The 18,337-nt window shown below is 36.2% G+C and overlaps 1 protein-coding gene across 4 annotated transcripts in view; it reads right to left on the reverse strand.

Annotated features, from left to right (window-relative positions):
* The window catches only part of LOC150079143 (potassium voltage-gated channel subfamily KQT member 1-like), a 334,431-nt gene that overhangs the window by 141,092 nt on the left and 175,002 nt on the right, over positions 1-18,337 (reverse strand). For all 4 annotated transcript variants that reach the window (XM_090383460.1, XM_090383459.1, XM_090383462.1 and 1 more), the window contains exons 6-10: positions 14,891-14,987; positions 9,823-9,963; positions 8,088-8,198; positions 5,668-5,763; positions 4,032-4,139 (exon numbers count right to left, since the gene is read on the reverse strand). In XM_090383460.1, the coding sequence (XP_090239586.1) occupies positions 4,032-4,139; positions 5,668-5,763; positions 8,088-8,198; positions 9,823-9,963; positions 14,891-14,987 (553 nt within the window). The remainder of the gene's footprint in view (positions 1-4,031; positions 4,140-5,667; positions 5,764-8,087; positions 8,199-9,822; positions 9,964-14,890; positions 14,988-18,337) is intronic.

Below are 18,337 nucleotides of genomic sequence, written 5' to 3' on the forward strand. Positions count from 1 at the left end.
CACTTCAAGGAGGCAGTGGCTCTGTGGAAATTCGATTTTTCTCATGGCCTGCTAGCAGATAAAGAACCATGGATAACCCTATAAGAGCGATCGAGAACACACAATGGATAATAAGAATTAGATAGGGTAAACTCGACAGCTAACAGGAACTCAAAGTGAAAACACAAAATGTAAATTTCCATGTCGACTGTCCAAAACCAAAATGTAAATAAACGATATCATCATCTTGTTTGAGTTGCTTTCTAGCTATTAGGTTAACTATATTTTTAAGACTTGTTTTCCATTATTTGTCTCGATTGCTTGCATAAGGGTATCAGTAATTATTTTGCTGTTAGCAGGCTATGACCGAATTTCTACAGGGCCGATGTCTCCTTGAAGAAGCGGCCACTGCGGTTTCCTTAAACTTTCCTGTGTTTTTTTTCCCTCTCTCTTAAGTGGAGTGTAATGCACTCACCCGATGAGTTTTGTGCAATGATAGTTCCCCCTTACTTTTTTCCAGTACCCTGCTTATCTATTATGTATTTTTATTTATTTGGTAGTTTTGGTTTTTAAATTTTCACTTGAATGAAGTTGGCATCTCTTCCGCATTACCTGTTGAATTTTGCAACAACTCCTTTCACGTGGTATTATAACGTTCCATTTTGTAAACCTTTAACCAGATAATGAGTCGCTATAAGGTTGCCGTAGTAGAGCGGTTAAGCACGTGCATACAGAAGTATACCACCTTGAATGAAACGTGGTTCAAGCTCACATGACCATCTTGCTTTCTCTCTTACATTTGTGAACTCCTCTGGCAGGTAAAGGAACCACTAGGTGGCAGTGATCACAGTGTACTGATGTGGGATTTACTTAAAGATTTAATTACCATCAGGGGTAAAGGAAAGGGTTTTTGCTTCCGTAAAGGTGAGTACAGTGGTCTCAGAAAGTTTTTAAATTCTGTACAGTGGGTTCAACTGACGACGTTACCAACAGTAAATTCTAAGTGGGAAGCATTCAAGGAATTAATCGTGGATGCCACTAAAAGTTTCATACCTATTAAGAAATATTATTCAAGGTTTAGGCCTAAATGGTTATCAAATGAACTAATGAGACTCGTAACAGAGAAGAAAAATGCATGGGATGCATATAAATTATCAAGCGACTCAGAAGCCTATGGCAGATATAAGCTAGTCTGTAATCAGGTCACAAAGGAGGTTAGGCAGGCGAAGGCAGATTACGAGATATCTTTGGCAAAAGATACTAAGAAAAACAGCAAGGATTTCTTTACTTATATAAACTCTAAAAGGAAGGGGATGAATCTGATTGGTCCACTTGACATTGATGGTTCGACTGTTGATGATCCTGCTCAGATAGCAAACAAACTGAATTAGTACTTTGCATCTACATTCACACATGAGGAATTGTTAAGGTTTGAAAATGGCAGAAGGTTATCAAATTGTAGCAGGGTACTTAATGATTTTGTAATAACTGAAAGCAAAGTGGAGCAGAAATTGTTGAAGTTAAACATAAGAAAAGCACCTGGGGTGGATGGGATCTATCAAGTTATATTAAAGGAGGCGGCAAAGGAAGTAAGCAAACCCTTAGCCATAATTATGAGAGCATCCTTGGACTCAGGGGAGGTTCCCACCCACTGGAGATGTGCAAATGTATCCCCAATTCATAAAGGGGATTCGAAGGGTGACACGAGTAATTACAGACCAGTTAGTTTAACTTCTGTTCCGCGTAAAATGGAGTCACTGGTTAAAGATGCATTGCAGGATCATCTAGACAAGACTGCAGCAATAATTCAGACACAGCATGGGTTTGTTAAGGGAAAGTCTTGTCTGACAAATCTGATTGGTTATTATGATGTGGTTACAAAGGAACTGGATGCAAAAAATAATTTTGATATCATATATTTTGATTTCAGGAAAGCTTTTGACACTATTGCGCATGGAAGACTATTGTACAAATTGGAGCAGAATGGTATTAAGGATAAGTTGTTACAATGGATAAAAGGATGGTTAAGTGGGAGAAGACAGAGGGTGGTAATCAATGGGTGCTGCTCTTTGTGGACTAATGTTATTAGTGGAGTCCAACAGGGTTCGGTGTTGGGTCCACTGTTGTTTTGTATATTTATCAATGATATTGATGAAAGTATATCAGACTTAGTGTCGAAGTTTGCAGATGGTACAAAGGTTGGTAGGATTGTTAATGATAGTAATTGCAGTGTGCTACTGCAACAGGATCTAGATAATTTGGGCAGATGGGCTAAGAAGTGGCAACTGAAGTTTAACCTTGACAAATGCAAAGTACTGCATATGGGTAGAAGTAACCAGTAATCCCAGAGAAACGTACCAACTGTGTGGTAGAAAATGAAAAAGACCTGGGAGTAATTGTGCAGTCAGATATGAAGTTTTCTGAGCAATGCAGACAGGCTGCCAGGGCAGGTCATGGGATTTTGTCAATGATATATAGGAATTTTGCTAGCAGGGAGAAGGAGGTGATTGTCCCTCTGTATAAGGCAATGGTCAGGCCACGCCTTGAGTACTGCATACAGGTCTGCAGGCGTCATTTTAGGAAGGATGTAGATTTACTTGAGCGTGTACAGAGAAGGGCAACAAGATTGGTGAGGGGAATGAAGGGATCCTCTTACCAAGAGAGGCTTAAGTTCTGCAAATTGCGGTGGCTGGAGTCTAGGCACCTGCGTGGTGAATAAGGCCTTGAATGGGTTGAGCACGCTGAATTCTGATGAGATCCTTCCACTTGTTCAGATTACGAACCTAAGGGGGCATAAATTCAAATTAAGAAAAGACAGATGTAGAATAGATGTGCGGAAATTTGTCTTTAGCCAGCGGGTGGTTAATTGCTGGAACAGGAACAAACTTCCATCTGTCGTTGTGGAAGTTGATAGGTTGAATAAATTTAAGGAGGAACTGGACAGGCATTTGGAGGGAATGGTGTGATTTTTTTTTTTTTTTTTTGTGGCTGACGCTGCATAAGCTCATATACTTGCTTTCTTGCATCACATGCCACTACTACTACATTTGTGGTGGTTGTTCTTTTTTTTTTTTGAATTTTCTATACAGCTTCTCCCCCCCCCCCCCCCCCTAGGCGCAGCAGTGCGTAGCACACGCTTCTTGATTAGACCGGGGTTCGAGCCCGTCACCACCGGATGCGGAAAGGTCAGGGAATGACCACCGCATATCCCGGAGCAATATGGCCTTAGTTGCTAATGCTCCTAAAAACCAAACAACAACACTCTCTCTTTACAGAAAGTGTGCCTATTTTATCTATTCCCTTCACAACTACTGGCAATAAAATCTATTCCCTTCACAACTACTGGCAATAAAATCTATTCCCTTCATAACTACTGGTTCTATTAAATACTGGCATATTTTATAGAACAGGCAGGTAACAAAAATTTTAATAACTTTATTTAAAACATATTAAATATTTAAAATGTTCTTTGTTTTCAATAATGAATTATTATTCTGTGTGTGTGCGCGTTACTGAGGTAATTAATGGACTTTAAATTAATTACACTTTCAACTGTAGCGTACTGAAGTGAAAATTTACTGTATTTTGTAATTTGCCTAAAATTAGGCCTGCTTTATTTGAATCACAAAATTGATAACCCTTTAAATATACCTGTGTGGACTACATGTATTTAACAAAAGCAGTAACTTAATTTATACAGTATAACGTGCACTTACAGTTTATTGACTCTAATGAAGTAGCAGTTTAAAATGGTAATGAATATGTAAATTTTTACATTTAAAATAAAATCCTTCGGAAACAACAACAAAAAGTTACAAGTTACAAACTGCGGTTTTTTTCCTATTAAAAAAAATTTTACGATCGTTCAGTTCAAATGATGTTACGGTATTTACATATGTTCTTTTTTTTTTCTTGTATTAGATTACATGCAGTTACTCAAAAATATCCTGGTTATGAAAAAATCGGTGGAAGAAAGTTATGACAAGGCAAGTAAAAGGGCTAGACATCGCCAGCGCGGTTCAGTACACACAAGCGGACATTCGGATACCAACCTTGTTCGGACTGTTTGCGTTGTCTTGATGTCTTCTGCTTCTCAGATGGATTTCCCACGTGGCCACGGACTTGAAACTTTTGTCGGCAGCGTAGCATCGCCAAAGGCACTGAAGGGTAACAAAAAAGTTTAAACAAAATATAAATTAAATGTGGCGTTATCAGCTAATGAAGTCTCAAATTAAACACTTTTATACCAAGTACGAAAATTGATGAGAAATGCAACAGTCGGGCTTCATTTTTATTTTTTATTCTGCTATTTCATTGGTTTTTTCTAATCTGATTTATTTTAATTGCTTGAATGCAGGTAGCAGTTGCATTTAGCAACAATTTTCATAGGTGGAATAAGAGCGCTTCATTTTAAGCACAAATCAGAAGAAATATGTTTTATGTAAAGTCCATGCTCCTATGAGTAACAAATGAAATAAATAACAAATATTGTAAAGTAAAATTTAAATCAGCTCTAGTAGTGTTAGCTCCACAGAAACAGGTTTTCCATCATCGGAACCAGAATACAAATAATATTTTCGAGTGATCTACTAGAAGATCCAATTTCTGAATAATAGACAAGTCACGGCTTGAAGTGAGCTTAGATGAAGCAGGATACCATGTCATGTCATCCCGCTTCTTTTGAAGAGATCCAGCACCATTCCGTTACCTTTTCGCGAATATATGAGAAGTCCTTGGAGTGTACCCAAGAAATGTACAAGCCATCCATCTATTTATTTATTTCCAACTTAATAAAACTTGTTAAATAAACAGCTACAGGTGCTCTATGAAGAGACTACAGCTTACTACATCAAGGGCCACATTGAAACTATTCATTATACGACTCTAGATGTAGTCGCATCCTGGTTTCCACCTTAACAAGATGGAAGCCAGGAAACTAAGAATAACATTCACCTCTCCCATCTGATCTAGATAATGAATTACAATGAGATTTTGTCACGTGCAAAATTCTGACTATAAAATCTTAAACAATAACACACAATCTTCAATCGACTTTCCAAAGAGTTTCTGTGAACTTTTGTCTGTAATTAGCAACGTCCCTTACCCTTAATTTCTGTATGTTCAGCTTTCGAGGATAAATAATAAGCGGGCTCTAATAAAACGTCAAACGGCACACTACAGAAAAATAAATTAATAAAATAAAATAAAAAGCCGTAAAGTGATTTTTCATTCTCTGGGTTTTCAGCTAAAAAACAAAACTTCAGCTCAAGTTTATTGAGGATAATATTGATATTTATTTCCATAAATTTCGAAAACAAGAAAACTGCACTGCGTGCAGTATAATATTTTGATGTTTCCGTTTAAGTACATTTCAAAAGAAGATATTTGGTTTAAATATTTTTGACAGAGTTAAGGTCTTTTAAAAGACACATCTGAAACAATCTGTGCTCGGATTCACATGTTCCATAATATTCTTCGATTGCATTAATAAATTTAAGGAGCTTCATAATGTCAAACTTATCTACTCATATTCGGCAAATGAGGATTCCAGTAATTTTGACATTGGTTGTCACTACGAATGCGGGCTATCGTTTTATTATTACACTGAAGGGTACAGACTTCATTATATTAGAACATGACATTAAAATAAATGTTAATTTTGTTTAAAGTATGGAAATTCCTACTTACCTGTATGAGAGTGGCTGCAGCAGGTATCTGTCTACTGAAATGCTTTTGTCTTTGTTGCTGTTGAACTTTGAGGGCAAAACCAGACCCTAAAATACCCTGATGAATAATATGTATACATATTAAAAGATGCAGCTTTAAATTTATATATAACTATTAAGCACGTTTCCTGAGAAGTGTCATTAAACATTTATTTGTTGAATTTGATTTATGAAATACACATGACATAGTACTTCTGTATTATCTCATTTAAATATATGTATAAATATAAATCAGGATAAACACACATTATAAATCATATAAACAGAGAATTAGAGAGGTATTTGCATTGAATTACAACAATAAATTCTATTAAACAGACAAGTTACCATCATAAAAAGATGTCTAGTTAAAATAGTTATTGTGGAGGGCGAGGCTTATTGCTTTAAGTAATGCAAGTAAAAAATAATTCCGATGTATTTCTTTTTACTTTTAATTCCTTTTCTAATTCCGGTGAAAGGCACGGGAATTAGAAAAACAGCCAAAATTGATTTAAATAAGGACTGTAGGAACCCTAATAGCAGATTAGTAGAAGTTTAGAAAGATGTTAAGGGAAGGATGTACAAGGTACTAAGGGAAGGATGTACAAAAGGTATAAATAAATATACATGAATCTAGAGATAAATCAGATGATAGTTTTGGGTTTTTATTAATGTATAATTAGACATATGTGTAGAAAGGTAAAGGGAGAGAAATTGGATATTTGATATTGGTTATGTCTAATATATATTTATGATAAATTTTGGAAGGGAAGGTAGAGAAATACAGAGAAAGGAATAACCTTCTGAATGTAGCTGACCTTTGGGACAAGCATTAGTCCAGAAATTGATGTCAAATGTACGATTGTCTTGATTAGAGTAAGTTTGTGAAATTATATTCCTCAAGACAAAATGGGGCACTAATTAAATCAGGAGTTAAGGGTGAAATTTCTAAATCAATTTATAAGGTAAGAATTTGATTTACATAGGAGAAAGGGTGTTACCTAATCCTCTTAAGTAATTATTGTTCATGTGTGAAGAAACTATACCAAGTTTTTGTAAGGATATTGATTATGTTGCGTAGAAAGAAATAACCCTTCTAGTGCAAAACCAATGTATTTAATTGTATATATATCTGATGCTACATAAGCAAATTTGGATAATATTAGTATGCGCCTGAGTTTTGATCATTTTATCATGTTGTATATATATATATATGTAAATAAACTATGTTATGTTATATATTAATGTATGTTTTTTTTCATTCTTGAACACTCAGCCTTTCCGAAGGGAATTATACGTAATTGAGAAGTTCCCTTGAATCTGGAATTCTCCTGTGAAGCCTAAGTCAGATGTGTAAGTGGGGGTATAAGAAAAAAAGAGGTCTATATAAATAATAGGGAACAAAATAAAAAATATTTAATATTATATTAAATAAATTCTCAAAAAAAGTAAAGACTCAAAAATTTCCCCCCCTCCACAATATCTTCTTGTATACTTTATCATTACAGAAGCGTTTATAATAATTTCCAATCTCCGATAAACTCGAGGTTCGCTAGGAACATTCTATGTAAAGTGTTGAGATTGGTTAATTTAAGACGATGGGTAAAACTCTGGTGTTCGTCGATAATAGTGCCTTCTGATCGAGAAAACAAAATGATATTTGTTAAAGTCTTTAAAGTCAGTTACCTAGCCTTCTAGAGGGTAAATCTAGCAAGGAACATACATTTCTTTCTTTCCAGGATTAGTCTCCACGGCTTCAAATCCAGGTTATGAAAGAGGACTTCCTCAGAGATAGTGAATCGCTTTTCAGTTATCTTATTGAGCCATCTAATGGTCCATATATTCAACATTTAAAAATATTTTGGGGTGTGTTGTCGGAAAAAAGACCAATCTGGGTTGCATATAGGGCTCAGGGTGTAATATAAAGAAATTTTATATCTTTATATCTTGAAATATAAAGTTTTCTGTCTCGAATCTCAGTGAATTGTTGTTTAGTAATTCACAAGACATACAGTCCTTGACTGCGGAGAATTTTCTATCAAGAAATCCCACTCAGTTCCAAGTTTTATGGTATTTTTTCCCCCTATGTTTAATGCAAAGAAGTAATGGAACAGACCTTTATGAGAATGTGTACTTTGAACATGAACGGTACTATCTGTTAAGGAAACATTCAATCGAAAATTGACATTTGTATATGACAAAGCAATAGGGAAGCCCAATATGAAAATTTCGAGGAAACGAGACCGTTCCCTTTTCCTCTTTATTTTGTAGTTTTTTAGGTGGGAGGGGAAGGATTAAAAAATTCAATTTGCGTATACTTCTTATCCTGTGCTGCACATTCAAAATACTTGAAAATTCATTTATTAAATACATTTAAGTTGGCCAGATAAAAAGTTTACTCACCGCAGGTAAAGCGAAGAAGGATACAGTGAAAATGGCTGAAATGCATGCCAGAACGCGGCCAAACCACGTGCGAGGTACCTTGTCGCCATACCCTATTGTCATCATGGTGACCTAGAAATTTAAGGTTTAAAAATCAGTAACTCGCTGTATAGATATTAACGATTTCTAATTAATAAATGCACGAGTGAACGAAACAGGTGTGTCTGCTCTAAATAATAGGTGACCAATTTCACCTATTATTTAGAGCAGAAATTATACAACAAATAAAAGTAAAAAAAAAAAAAAAAAGAAACAACCGAAACGTTGGTACGTTCTTAAAAACCACACTACTGGTACACAAAAGTTAGGATATAATCAATCGAGTTTGCACACTTTTCCTTTGAAACCAAACTAAAACTGCTCACACAAGTAAAGCAATTTGGCGCAAATAAACACAGATGCAGTTCACACATGCAAATATGGGTGGCTAGACGGTGCATCACCCAGTTCTATTTACACGTATATCAAGCACGTCCGAATAACGTTTCGTAGGGTAAAGCAGAGATACCACATGAGTGATTCATTACGGTAGAGAGCAGTTGGCAGGATGAAAGCGAGCCTATCACAGGCAGGGATAACAAGGATCCTAAATGTAGACAAAAAAAAACTGATCCTAACTGTTACATGAGATAGGAAGATAACGCACAGCAACTCTTCCGAGTTTTAGCTGCTTGGTAACTCTGGGAATATTTCTCACCAAACTACATCTCGTAGGGTAGGGAAGGGAAGGGAAAGATCTGCATGCAAAATGAACCACGACTTGTGTCCCTCTTACGTAATAAAGAAACGCCTGCTTAAAAGTGTCGTGGAAATGAAGTTAAAGGAAAAGGGTAAATGTTAATTTTTTCCATAGAGTTCCTGTTCAGAATAGAAGTGTTACTTTATTATTATTGTGCGTGGCCAGTGTGTCATTATTTGCGAGGTTTTACTTTCCTGTATATGACTTTGACACCGTCGCTGTGTCAAAGTCATATAAAAGCAATGGGGAAGCTGTGAAAAATGGAAAGAAATTAACTATATGAGTTGTTGGTAATTTATGTTGCGTAATTTATACCTTAACTAATAGGCTACTAATGATTAGTCATCCACACGTGTCTCTCTCTCACCTAATCATTCAAGACTTGTCTAGTGCTGCTAAAGTGAGATAAGCAAAAACTTGACGTATTCCGACTAGTTAAGAAAACACAGACAAGGTTGGGTTGTTTCAGATTACTGTAATGTTAAATCAACTCAGGCAGAGAGGCAGCAGTGTATTTTATCCGTAAACAGCATATTCTAAACCTGGTTTTTAGAATTACTATTTTTAATACTATTTTTTCCGTTTAAGGAAAAAATCCTTCACCTCATACCAAAACATAATAATAATAAATAAATTAAATTAAATTAAATAATTCTGCACCTCTTCTTCTGATTTTCTAACTCAACTCTATTTGAAAAGATTCTTCATGAATTATTAATAATATTCGAATCGCGCCTTCGGATAAATCATCCCATGAAATCCCGCAGATGGAAACCAGAAATGCGCGTGGCGTAAGGATTACAATTGATGAGAAGCGATATTCATAACACCACAGGGACTTTCAAAGGTGTTAATACTTCTTACCTATAATACTGTAATGATGTAAATACTCTATTGTACATAATTTTAAAAAGGTACTGTTTCGATATAACGATACTTTTATCATTTTAAACTTACCACTCCCCACCAGAGGGAGTCAGCATAACTCTCGAAATCCTTTTCTCCACTAGGGCCAACGACGTCCTTCTCTGCAAGGTACATGAAGTAAGAAGAAAAGATGAGTCCGAGAAAACCTATGTAGAGTGTGGTCAGTAGTTCCTAAAAAAATAGATAATTGAACTTTTCACTTTTCAGAAAGTGTCGAGAAATTTAGGAAAAAAAGATATGACATTTCTTTAGACGTTTAAAGTATCATCTAAAGATAGATGTTTATATTTAAAGCTGTGTAATCAGGATTCGAAATGGAAAAGTTTACAAAACGGAAAGCTCGTTAATAAAATATCTCTTCCCCCACCCCTATTAAGCGTGTACATGACATTGATACATGTCCCGAACGGGAGCAGCGTTCCCTTATACTGTTTATAATATAATAAATAATACAAAATTTCGATAATCTAATTTATTCGAATTCTGTGGATGGGAAATAATATTTTCCCTGCATTTGTTATACATATATTGGATCACGAAAGTGCACATTCAGTTAAGAGGGATAAGTGTAAGCACAAGAGGAGTCTTAGGACCTCGCTGTTCAATAGGCTGCCGAGATTACTAGCCAAGAGCTGTTACTTTTCACCATGAGTCATTCTTTTACAACGTATTTCAAAGTTAGTTAATTCAATAAAAGATGTACTTCCTTTATTCGTGTATTTTACACCCTAAGTGCTTCACAAAACCGCACTTCTCGATACTGGAAAACGAAAGAGCGGCTGAATCTGTCCAAAACTAAAAATTCTAACCTTTCCACTTTTTCTGAACAAGAGGTAAGTTTTACGGCAAATGGGAAAAGGTAGAGAGAAATTCTATAACCCGTATCACGTGTCCCTGCCTCCTATAGTCCCACTAATCATGTTTTTGTTATTGTCCCTGTTGGAATAGTTCCAGTCCGGGAGCACAAGTCACTGGATGACAAGTCACTTTTGATCAGAGACATAAAAAACATTAATTAAAAAAAAAATCCATTAACATCTGAGCTGCCTTCGATCGATTGGTATACTTAAAATGACATAGCGCCTACGGAAAAGACTAAAGGCCATGAGAACTTTCTCTTAATATTTATAACTTTTTTCACAAGTGTTCAAATCATCGTACTCGAATTATGCTATATTCATGTAACAAATCCATCTGTTATTAGCTACAATCACAAAGAACATACATAATAATAATAAATAAATTAAATTACAAGAAAAGAATTTGATGAAGACAGGTTTCACAGGCGTTGCTCAATTTTTGAATGTGTGGGCGGAATGTTTAGGAGGAGGAGGTTGGACACTGTCCAATGAAAGCAATATTTGTCCGTTCAATAAGCTTCGTATTCGAATTATCTGACGGGAGAGCATGCACTGTCATAGGCTTCACTGCTGACCCTGTCGCTAGTCGCGCTCTGGAAAAGAAGAGACTCACCGCCCATCTCACACAATTCCACTAAAGAAAGTCACCAAAAAGTTTCTCCCAAACGTCAACAAATGTTTCCGGAAGCGCCGCCATGGTTCTCTCCAGGGTTACATTCAACCTTCCTACTGACTGGCCATGGGCCCTCAGGGGATCATCTAAAATAGGTGGTTTCAAAAATGAAGTCAGAAATAAATTTAGAGATTAAAAGAGACAAGGCAGCGCAGATGGCCCACAGAGCATTTGTGATAGGAAAATATTGCCAATGCATTTCAATTTAAGTGTGGCAAAGATAACAGTTATTAAACGTGTGAGGATGATGTAGACGGATTGGACAGTTGAAAAGGAAAGCGTACTTAGCAACCATGGGCGCCGGCAGGATATTTTTAAAGGTGGTGCAAAAAAAAAAAAAAAAAAAAAAAATCCCCAAACTACAGTAGAACGTCGATTATTCGAACCATCGCTGCCGCCCCAAAAAAATAAAATTGCAGTTTCTACTTTTAGTGCACTGGTTGTTATGCTGAAATATTACTCATGCCGCTTGATGCATTCGTTTCCGATTATTTATTTGAAGATAAATGCCCTTTCTAATGAATTGAAACACACTGTTCTCATTGGTGCGTCCAAGGCATTTAAAATCTCCTCAAAAACCAAGCGGTGGTTCAACCCTGAGGTAAAACATGCTTTCAAACTAAAACAGAACTTGGAAAACGTCTGTATCCCTACAAGATCACATGTATTACAACCAACAAAGATCGAATTTCCTGCACGTAAGGAGGAGGGGCCCATCTTCAGTATATCCAAAGAAAGTTCAGGCATTCTAAACGAATCGCTACTACACATGTACGTCAGATGACTATGGATGAAGAAACGTTCAAACAGTGGGCACAGTCAACCTTCCACCCTGATCTGGAACAACATCCTCTCCTCTCTGTAGCGGCCATCAACCGATACAGCCAGGACTTCGCTTTCGCATATTAAGATCTCGAGAGATATGATAATAAAAGCGATTAATAGCCTACTCAACAAACCTACCGACGGATTTCCACTCTTTATTCTGAAAATTTGCAGTGTCTACGTGATCGACATGTTGCATAACATCTTCAACCGCATTCTCGAGTCTAGTATCACACCGACAATGGGGAATATCTATCACTCCTCACCAGTACCAAAAACTAACAGACCGAATGGCCTAAAAGGCTACAGAGCAATCTCCATATCCTGTGGGCTGCTAAACGTTTTTTTTGAAAAAACGATCCAGCCCATCTTAGTTGAACACTTTTTCAACGGACCACCACAGCATCTCCATACTGTTATTCCTAGAAGGTCCATGTTGTCTAATCTCTTAATGACCAGCTGGGCAATCCAAAAAAGCCCCAAATGCTAGGAAACAACTCAAAATTTTAATCCTGGACATACAAGCAGTTTTTGACACCTTTTGCACAACAGAGCTGGTTAAAATTTTGAAACTTTACTTCAGAATTAAAGGAAACCTACTTGCTATTCTAAATCAACTTCTCAACAACAGGAAAATTCTTATCAAATATAACCATAAATTGGAGAGCATCATCACGACCTCTGTTGGCATCCCACAAAGGAAAGTTCTCTCCTCATGGTTTTTTGCCACAGCTTTAGAGCCCTTTTCCTTGTGAAGCACCCTAACTTGCTCATACGCTGATGATCTCAAATTATTCGTCATATCGGATAACCAAGCAGAAGTACATGCAGTTGCCAGAACGTCCTGGTTGAACTCCAGTATTATCTACGACGTCTCGGGCTAAAGTTGAATCTTCAGAAAGCAGCTCAGATGACCTTCACAAAAAGGAGGACAAAGAATGAAATAACATTCAAATAACAATCAACGGGACCATCATTGAAAAGGTTCACTCTCACACCGATTTGGGGTCGAAGTGGGATGATGGTCTAACCTTCAAAGACCACTTCAATATGGCCAGGAGCTGGTCGGTCTTAGACCTAGTGGGTTCCTCTTGGATTAAGTCCAAAGAAATTCGATTCCTGTACTACTCTATGCATCTGTGCTTTGGTCAGGGAGCCTCCTCTGCTTAACTCAAGAGATTTCTTGGGGCCAAGTATTGGCTTCTGAGATGATTAAACAGGGTGATGGGCAACCTTGTCACCATCTCTCGGAGCATGCTCTACGCAAACCTCGGCATGAAACCATCATCAAGGAGAGGAATTTGCACACCTTAACACAACTGCTTTGTGGCCGAATGGATGCACCCAACATTTGGGAAGTGACAGCGAACCTTTGGACCACCGAACGAACCAGGTGCAATGCAACATCTTGTCTTAGATCTTCACTACAAAACTTGCAGTACCTAGGATCAGTGTTTCCGGCGAATACATTAGGACCGTATAACTCCCTGGGAATTGATGTCTCAGCTTTCTGCAGCTCGAAGCGGTACAGACAAGACACCCTGAAAGAAGTGTATAAACTGGAACTATTGACTGTACTACTTTCACAGTTTTGAAACTTCAGTGTCCATGTGGGCTTACTTGTAAATACAAGCAAGCCCACAATACAAATTCAATCAATGTAATCGCCTTGAATATTTATAATGTACACCCTTCTAGCCAAACCGGGGGGAGGGTGCCCACTGATATGGAAATAAAAAGATGTTAATAAAAATAATATACAATAGGACCCCACTCATACGGCAGGTTAAATTCCAGATCCCCCTCCCCCGCGCTCGAACTATATTATTGAACTATATATCAAACTATATTCGCAGAGAAGCCGAGAAGATTGAAATTTTTATTTAAAGATAATAACGAAAATTAACGTGGTCTAATTCTGTTTTGCAAGAGTTATTTTAATTTTTTTCTTGTTTTGATAAATTATTTGAATTAATATATTAGTTTTTTTGTAAAATTTGCATTGTTTTAATGTTTCAATAAATTAATGAGAATATTAAAAATTGTTTATTACTTCGACATCCAAAGGTGGTGCACTTGCACCATGCTGCCGGCGCCCATGTTAGCAACGTCACTATGAGCGCGCCAGGGTGAGGGTGCGAGGTAGAACGATTCCCCTCCCTATTTCAATAAATTTGTGAACGATACGCAGCAGCAGCTCAACAAGATTTTGAAAGAATCATTTTTTCCATAGGCGTTATCCATAAAGGTTGGTACCAGTTACATTCCAAACATCACGATAAAATCATATATGAATAGGCTTTTTAGTTTCGGGTTCCATAATGTCAATAAGGAATATTGCGACTTCCGAAAACACTGTATTTATTATAGAGTAAAATAAGGTACAAATAAAATACAAAACAGGCTGCTTTGTATTCGTATCCTAACTTATTTCTTATTTTACTCAATAATAAATACAGTGTTTTCGGAAGTTGCAATATTCCTTATTGACGATAAAATCATTTATTATTCGACAATACGTTACAGCAAGTTTACCGAGACATCACGACTTCTCAAAGATGCTGTAACGTCCTGCTTAATAATAAATGATTTTATAGTGGAGAGTAACGTAGTTAGTACCAATCTTTATGGATACAGAGTTTCAACTCACCTGTAACGATTTTACATTTTTTTTTTTTTTTTTGTTTTTGCTAAAATAGATGATTTATCGGCTGTCACACCAAGATTCGTGTAAATCTACCTGTCTGTGCATGTAGACAACTGATCCAAGTAGTCTCCAAGTGCCTCCTTGACGATCCACATGAAGCATTCGAAGGATCTGTAGAAATCGAATTCCTCTAAAGAAGAAAAAGGAGACAATGTTGAAAAGCAAAACCAGCGTCAAGAACACACTGAATACATTTTTTTTTAATGAATATGGCATTTACTGAGAAATGTACTTCAATCAAAATAATGGTATCGAGTAAATAAGCATTCAAATGTTCAGAACTTTGCACTTTAGATATCAACAAACTACGACTGAGGGAGGAGGGGGGTTAAGAGGAAGAAATGAGCGGAAAGTACCACGAGCTAAAAATAATATACAGTGCTCGCAGTAAGTTTCTTACAAAAAGGAAGAATGGGATAACGCAAGTCTCACAATTGAGTCAGAGGGAAGGAACTGATGCCAGATAAACATTTTCATTCCATTTATCCAATAACCGGAGCGAAGAATGTTAGTACCGCGAGTGGTTGCTAAGGTTGGCGAAATATCCCACGGTTAAAAGCTTATAACCAGTGGCGGCTCGTGATTCTGATGTATGGGGATGCTGCTTCTTAAAGTTACATTAAAGTGCCTTGGATACAACACATGTAGACATAGATAGTAATAATAATAAGCAAGTTAAAAATACTACAAAATAATAACATTAACACTTACCATTAACACACTTGAGTAATCTCGAAATTTTATTTAAAAATAAAATCCATTCTTCGGTTTTTATTTGTTGAAATTGATTAATAACTTTTTCATTCAAGTTTGGTGCACTGTTCAAATCGGCACCGCTCGCTCCGCAGTTCCTTGGACTAGTTTTATCCCCTCTAAAAAAATGCGTATTGGCAACCTGTGAACTAGGCATTGACTCAACCATTGGGGTCAAAATGTGGAACTGTGTAGCGCACAGTTCCACCTACAGTTAAATTTCAAAGTTGAAAACGATTTCGTGTTGTTATTAGTTTATTATTGAAATGATTATTGCAAATAGAGGATGAGATACTATATGCGGGACCTGTTAATAAAAATATTCATTGCGTTGCATTGTTGTTCACAAAATTTCATATACCGTAACTCCGTTGGCTGTATATTTAGATTTAAAAATCTGGAGATGCTGCAGTGCCTGCCAACGAGCCGCCCCTGCTTATAATGCAACATTGTACGAATATTATTCATTAACAGCGAGCAATTCTGCACTAGGAAAAGTCTGGACAGTATTAACCACATTCACACTAGTTAATTTTTTAAACTATGACATTAGTTAGTGCATTGGCATCATTGCTACATAGTTAAATTTTTTAAACAAAAACTGAAGTTCGTACATTGGCATCATTAGTGTCACATCTCATATTGTAAAATCTTTTACAACCAGTTGCCTCCTTATACAACAAATGCGCTAACTCATGTCAGAGTTAGGAAGGCTTTCTTCCCTAAAATATTCCTAATTTTTTAAATAACTCTGATAATGTTTATAACTCAATCTTCCCCCACTACTGGTCGAAAGGACTCCTATAATAAATAAATAAGGTGTGTTCAAAATGGTAGTAATTATTTTAATCTCTCTCTCTCTCTGAGACAGCACTTATAACAAAAGGGATATGTACATCCTTTAATGGAATGGAGGATTTTACCAAAATCATGCGATATGAAAATAAAGCTAGGCATAATTCAATCATACATTCTCACGGGATTTGATTGATTTGTATACCAACATTTAAAGTTGTTACGATATATCGGTGACAGTTTCATTCGAGGTCAGGTTGTTTATTTAATCTCGAAAATAGTGTCAAGAACGATTAACTGTTAATCGTTCTTTAGATTTTTGCAAAGGAGCATAAGAGGGATATATATTCCCTATCCCAAAAGGTATATTTTTCATTTTTTTTCCTACTTGTCCATAAATCTAGGTCGCTAACTTGTCTGTTTTTCCTTTTCCTTCATTATCTCGGAGGAATTTTTTTTTTATTGTTATTTTTATTGCAGTCAAAGCAATCCTCTTTTAATACATGTTACTCCATGCATCGTATTACCTATAGGCTTTGGCTCACCCGGAAATGTGATTTTCGTGCTTTTTGACTGTTAATGCAGCTAAACTCGGGACTTTTTATATCCCCCTCCCCGTCTTCTGGGGGTGAATGCAACGGTACAAAGTGACGCGCCTTTTTTTTTTTTTTTTTTACATGAGCTCTGATATTTTAATACAGCTCGAACGCATATTTTGTACGATAAGTGGCATTGGTCATTGCCATCAAGCAATGGCGACAGTGCGGTTTAAATCAAAAGAATTATTGTTCATTTATTATGCTATTTTTCTAATTTTATTAACGTTCATATATTGCTGATCCTTTGCTGTTTTGTCATTTCAAAATTCCAAACTGTTTAGAAAATTAGAGAACGATGTGTTTTCTCGTAGGCCTTTTGCATGTCAAACAGATTAACATTGCCAGCACAAGGATATAACACCAAAGTGCAGTAATTTTCAGCATAATGGATTTATTTTTTGAAATTCATTTTCTTTTTGGGTTTGATTCAAACTTTCATATTTTCAATCTTAGTTGACCCTCTTCTGTTAGGCAATTTAATAAGAATGGATTCTCTATGAGCATTTTTCTCATTTCAGATTTTTTATACTCGTATAAAATAGAAAATACTATTTTATGTATTTTAATACTATATTAAAAATACTAAATACTATATTATACCTAAAAAAAAAAGTAGGTTTCCTTTATCATTTCATATTTAAAACTGCTTGATCTTTGCTCATTTCACTGTTGCAAGTAAAATCGAAGACTCAATTATCTTAAGTTTCTTCAGATGTTTGCTATCAATCTCCTGTTGAAAACCTGTTAGCTACTCATATTTGCTGATCAGGAATCCCCAAAACACGCACACGTACTGTTACTGTCAGCCAAAGAAGTTGAGGTAATTAAGGTTGCTCTGGATTACTGCCAAAACAACTCTGGCCATTAGGTACCAGTATCTGTTTCCAAGTTGCGTTTATTGCAAATGCTGTCATGTCTATTTTTAAGATGAATGAAGATTTTGGAAAACTCTGTACATCTGCCTGAAAATGTTAACTTATTGCCCTCTGAAAATGTGTGGACAAGTTCCTCTTGTCATTGGCTAAACCGAACTATAGCAAAATGGTGGAGGGTGCAAGTCAAAAAAATGTATAAAAAGTTAAAAATTCAGTTTCAGTGACTCAGAAAGATCATTCTCAAAGTCATATTTGCTTGCAATATCTTCTTAAAACTGTGTATCGGATTTAGTTTTCTTAGTATTATCTTTCTCTGATATATACCCATTTGTGCAAACGATATCAGCAGAGAATCAGATATAACTACGATTATTAACTGACGAACAAAACTAAATTAGATTGCGACGATGTTTCTTGTAGTTTTGGGAGATATTTTAGTGCATCGAACACCTTGAACA

This window comes from Mastigoproctus giganteus, chromosome 10, assembly GCF_048544385.1.
Source record: "Mastigoproctus giganteus isolate SK-2022 chromosome 10, ASM4854438v1, whole genome shotgun sequence".
NCBI classification, from domain to species: Eukaryota; Metazoa; Arthropoda; class Arachnida; order Uropygi; family Thelyphonidae; genus Mastigoproctus; species Mastigoproctus giganteus.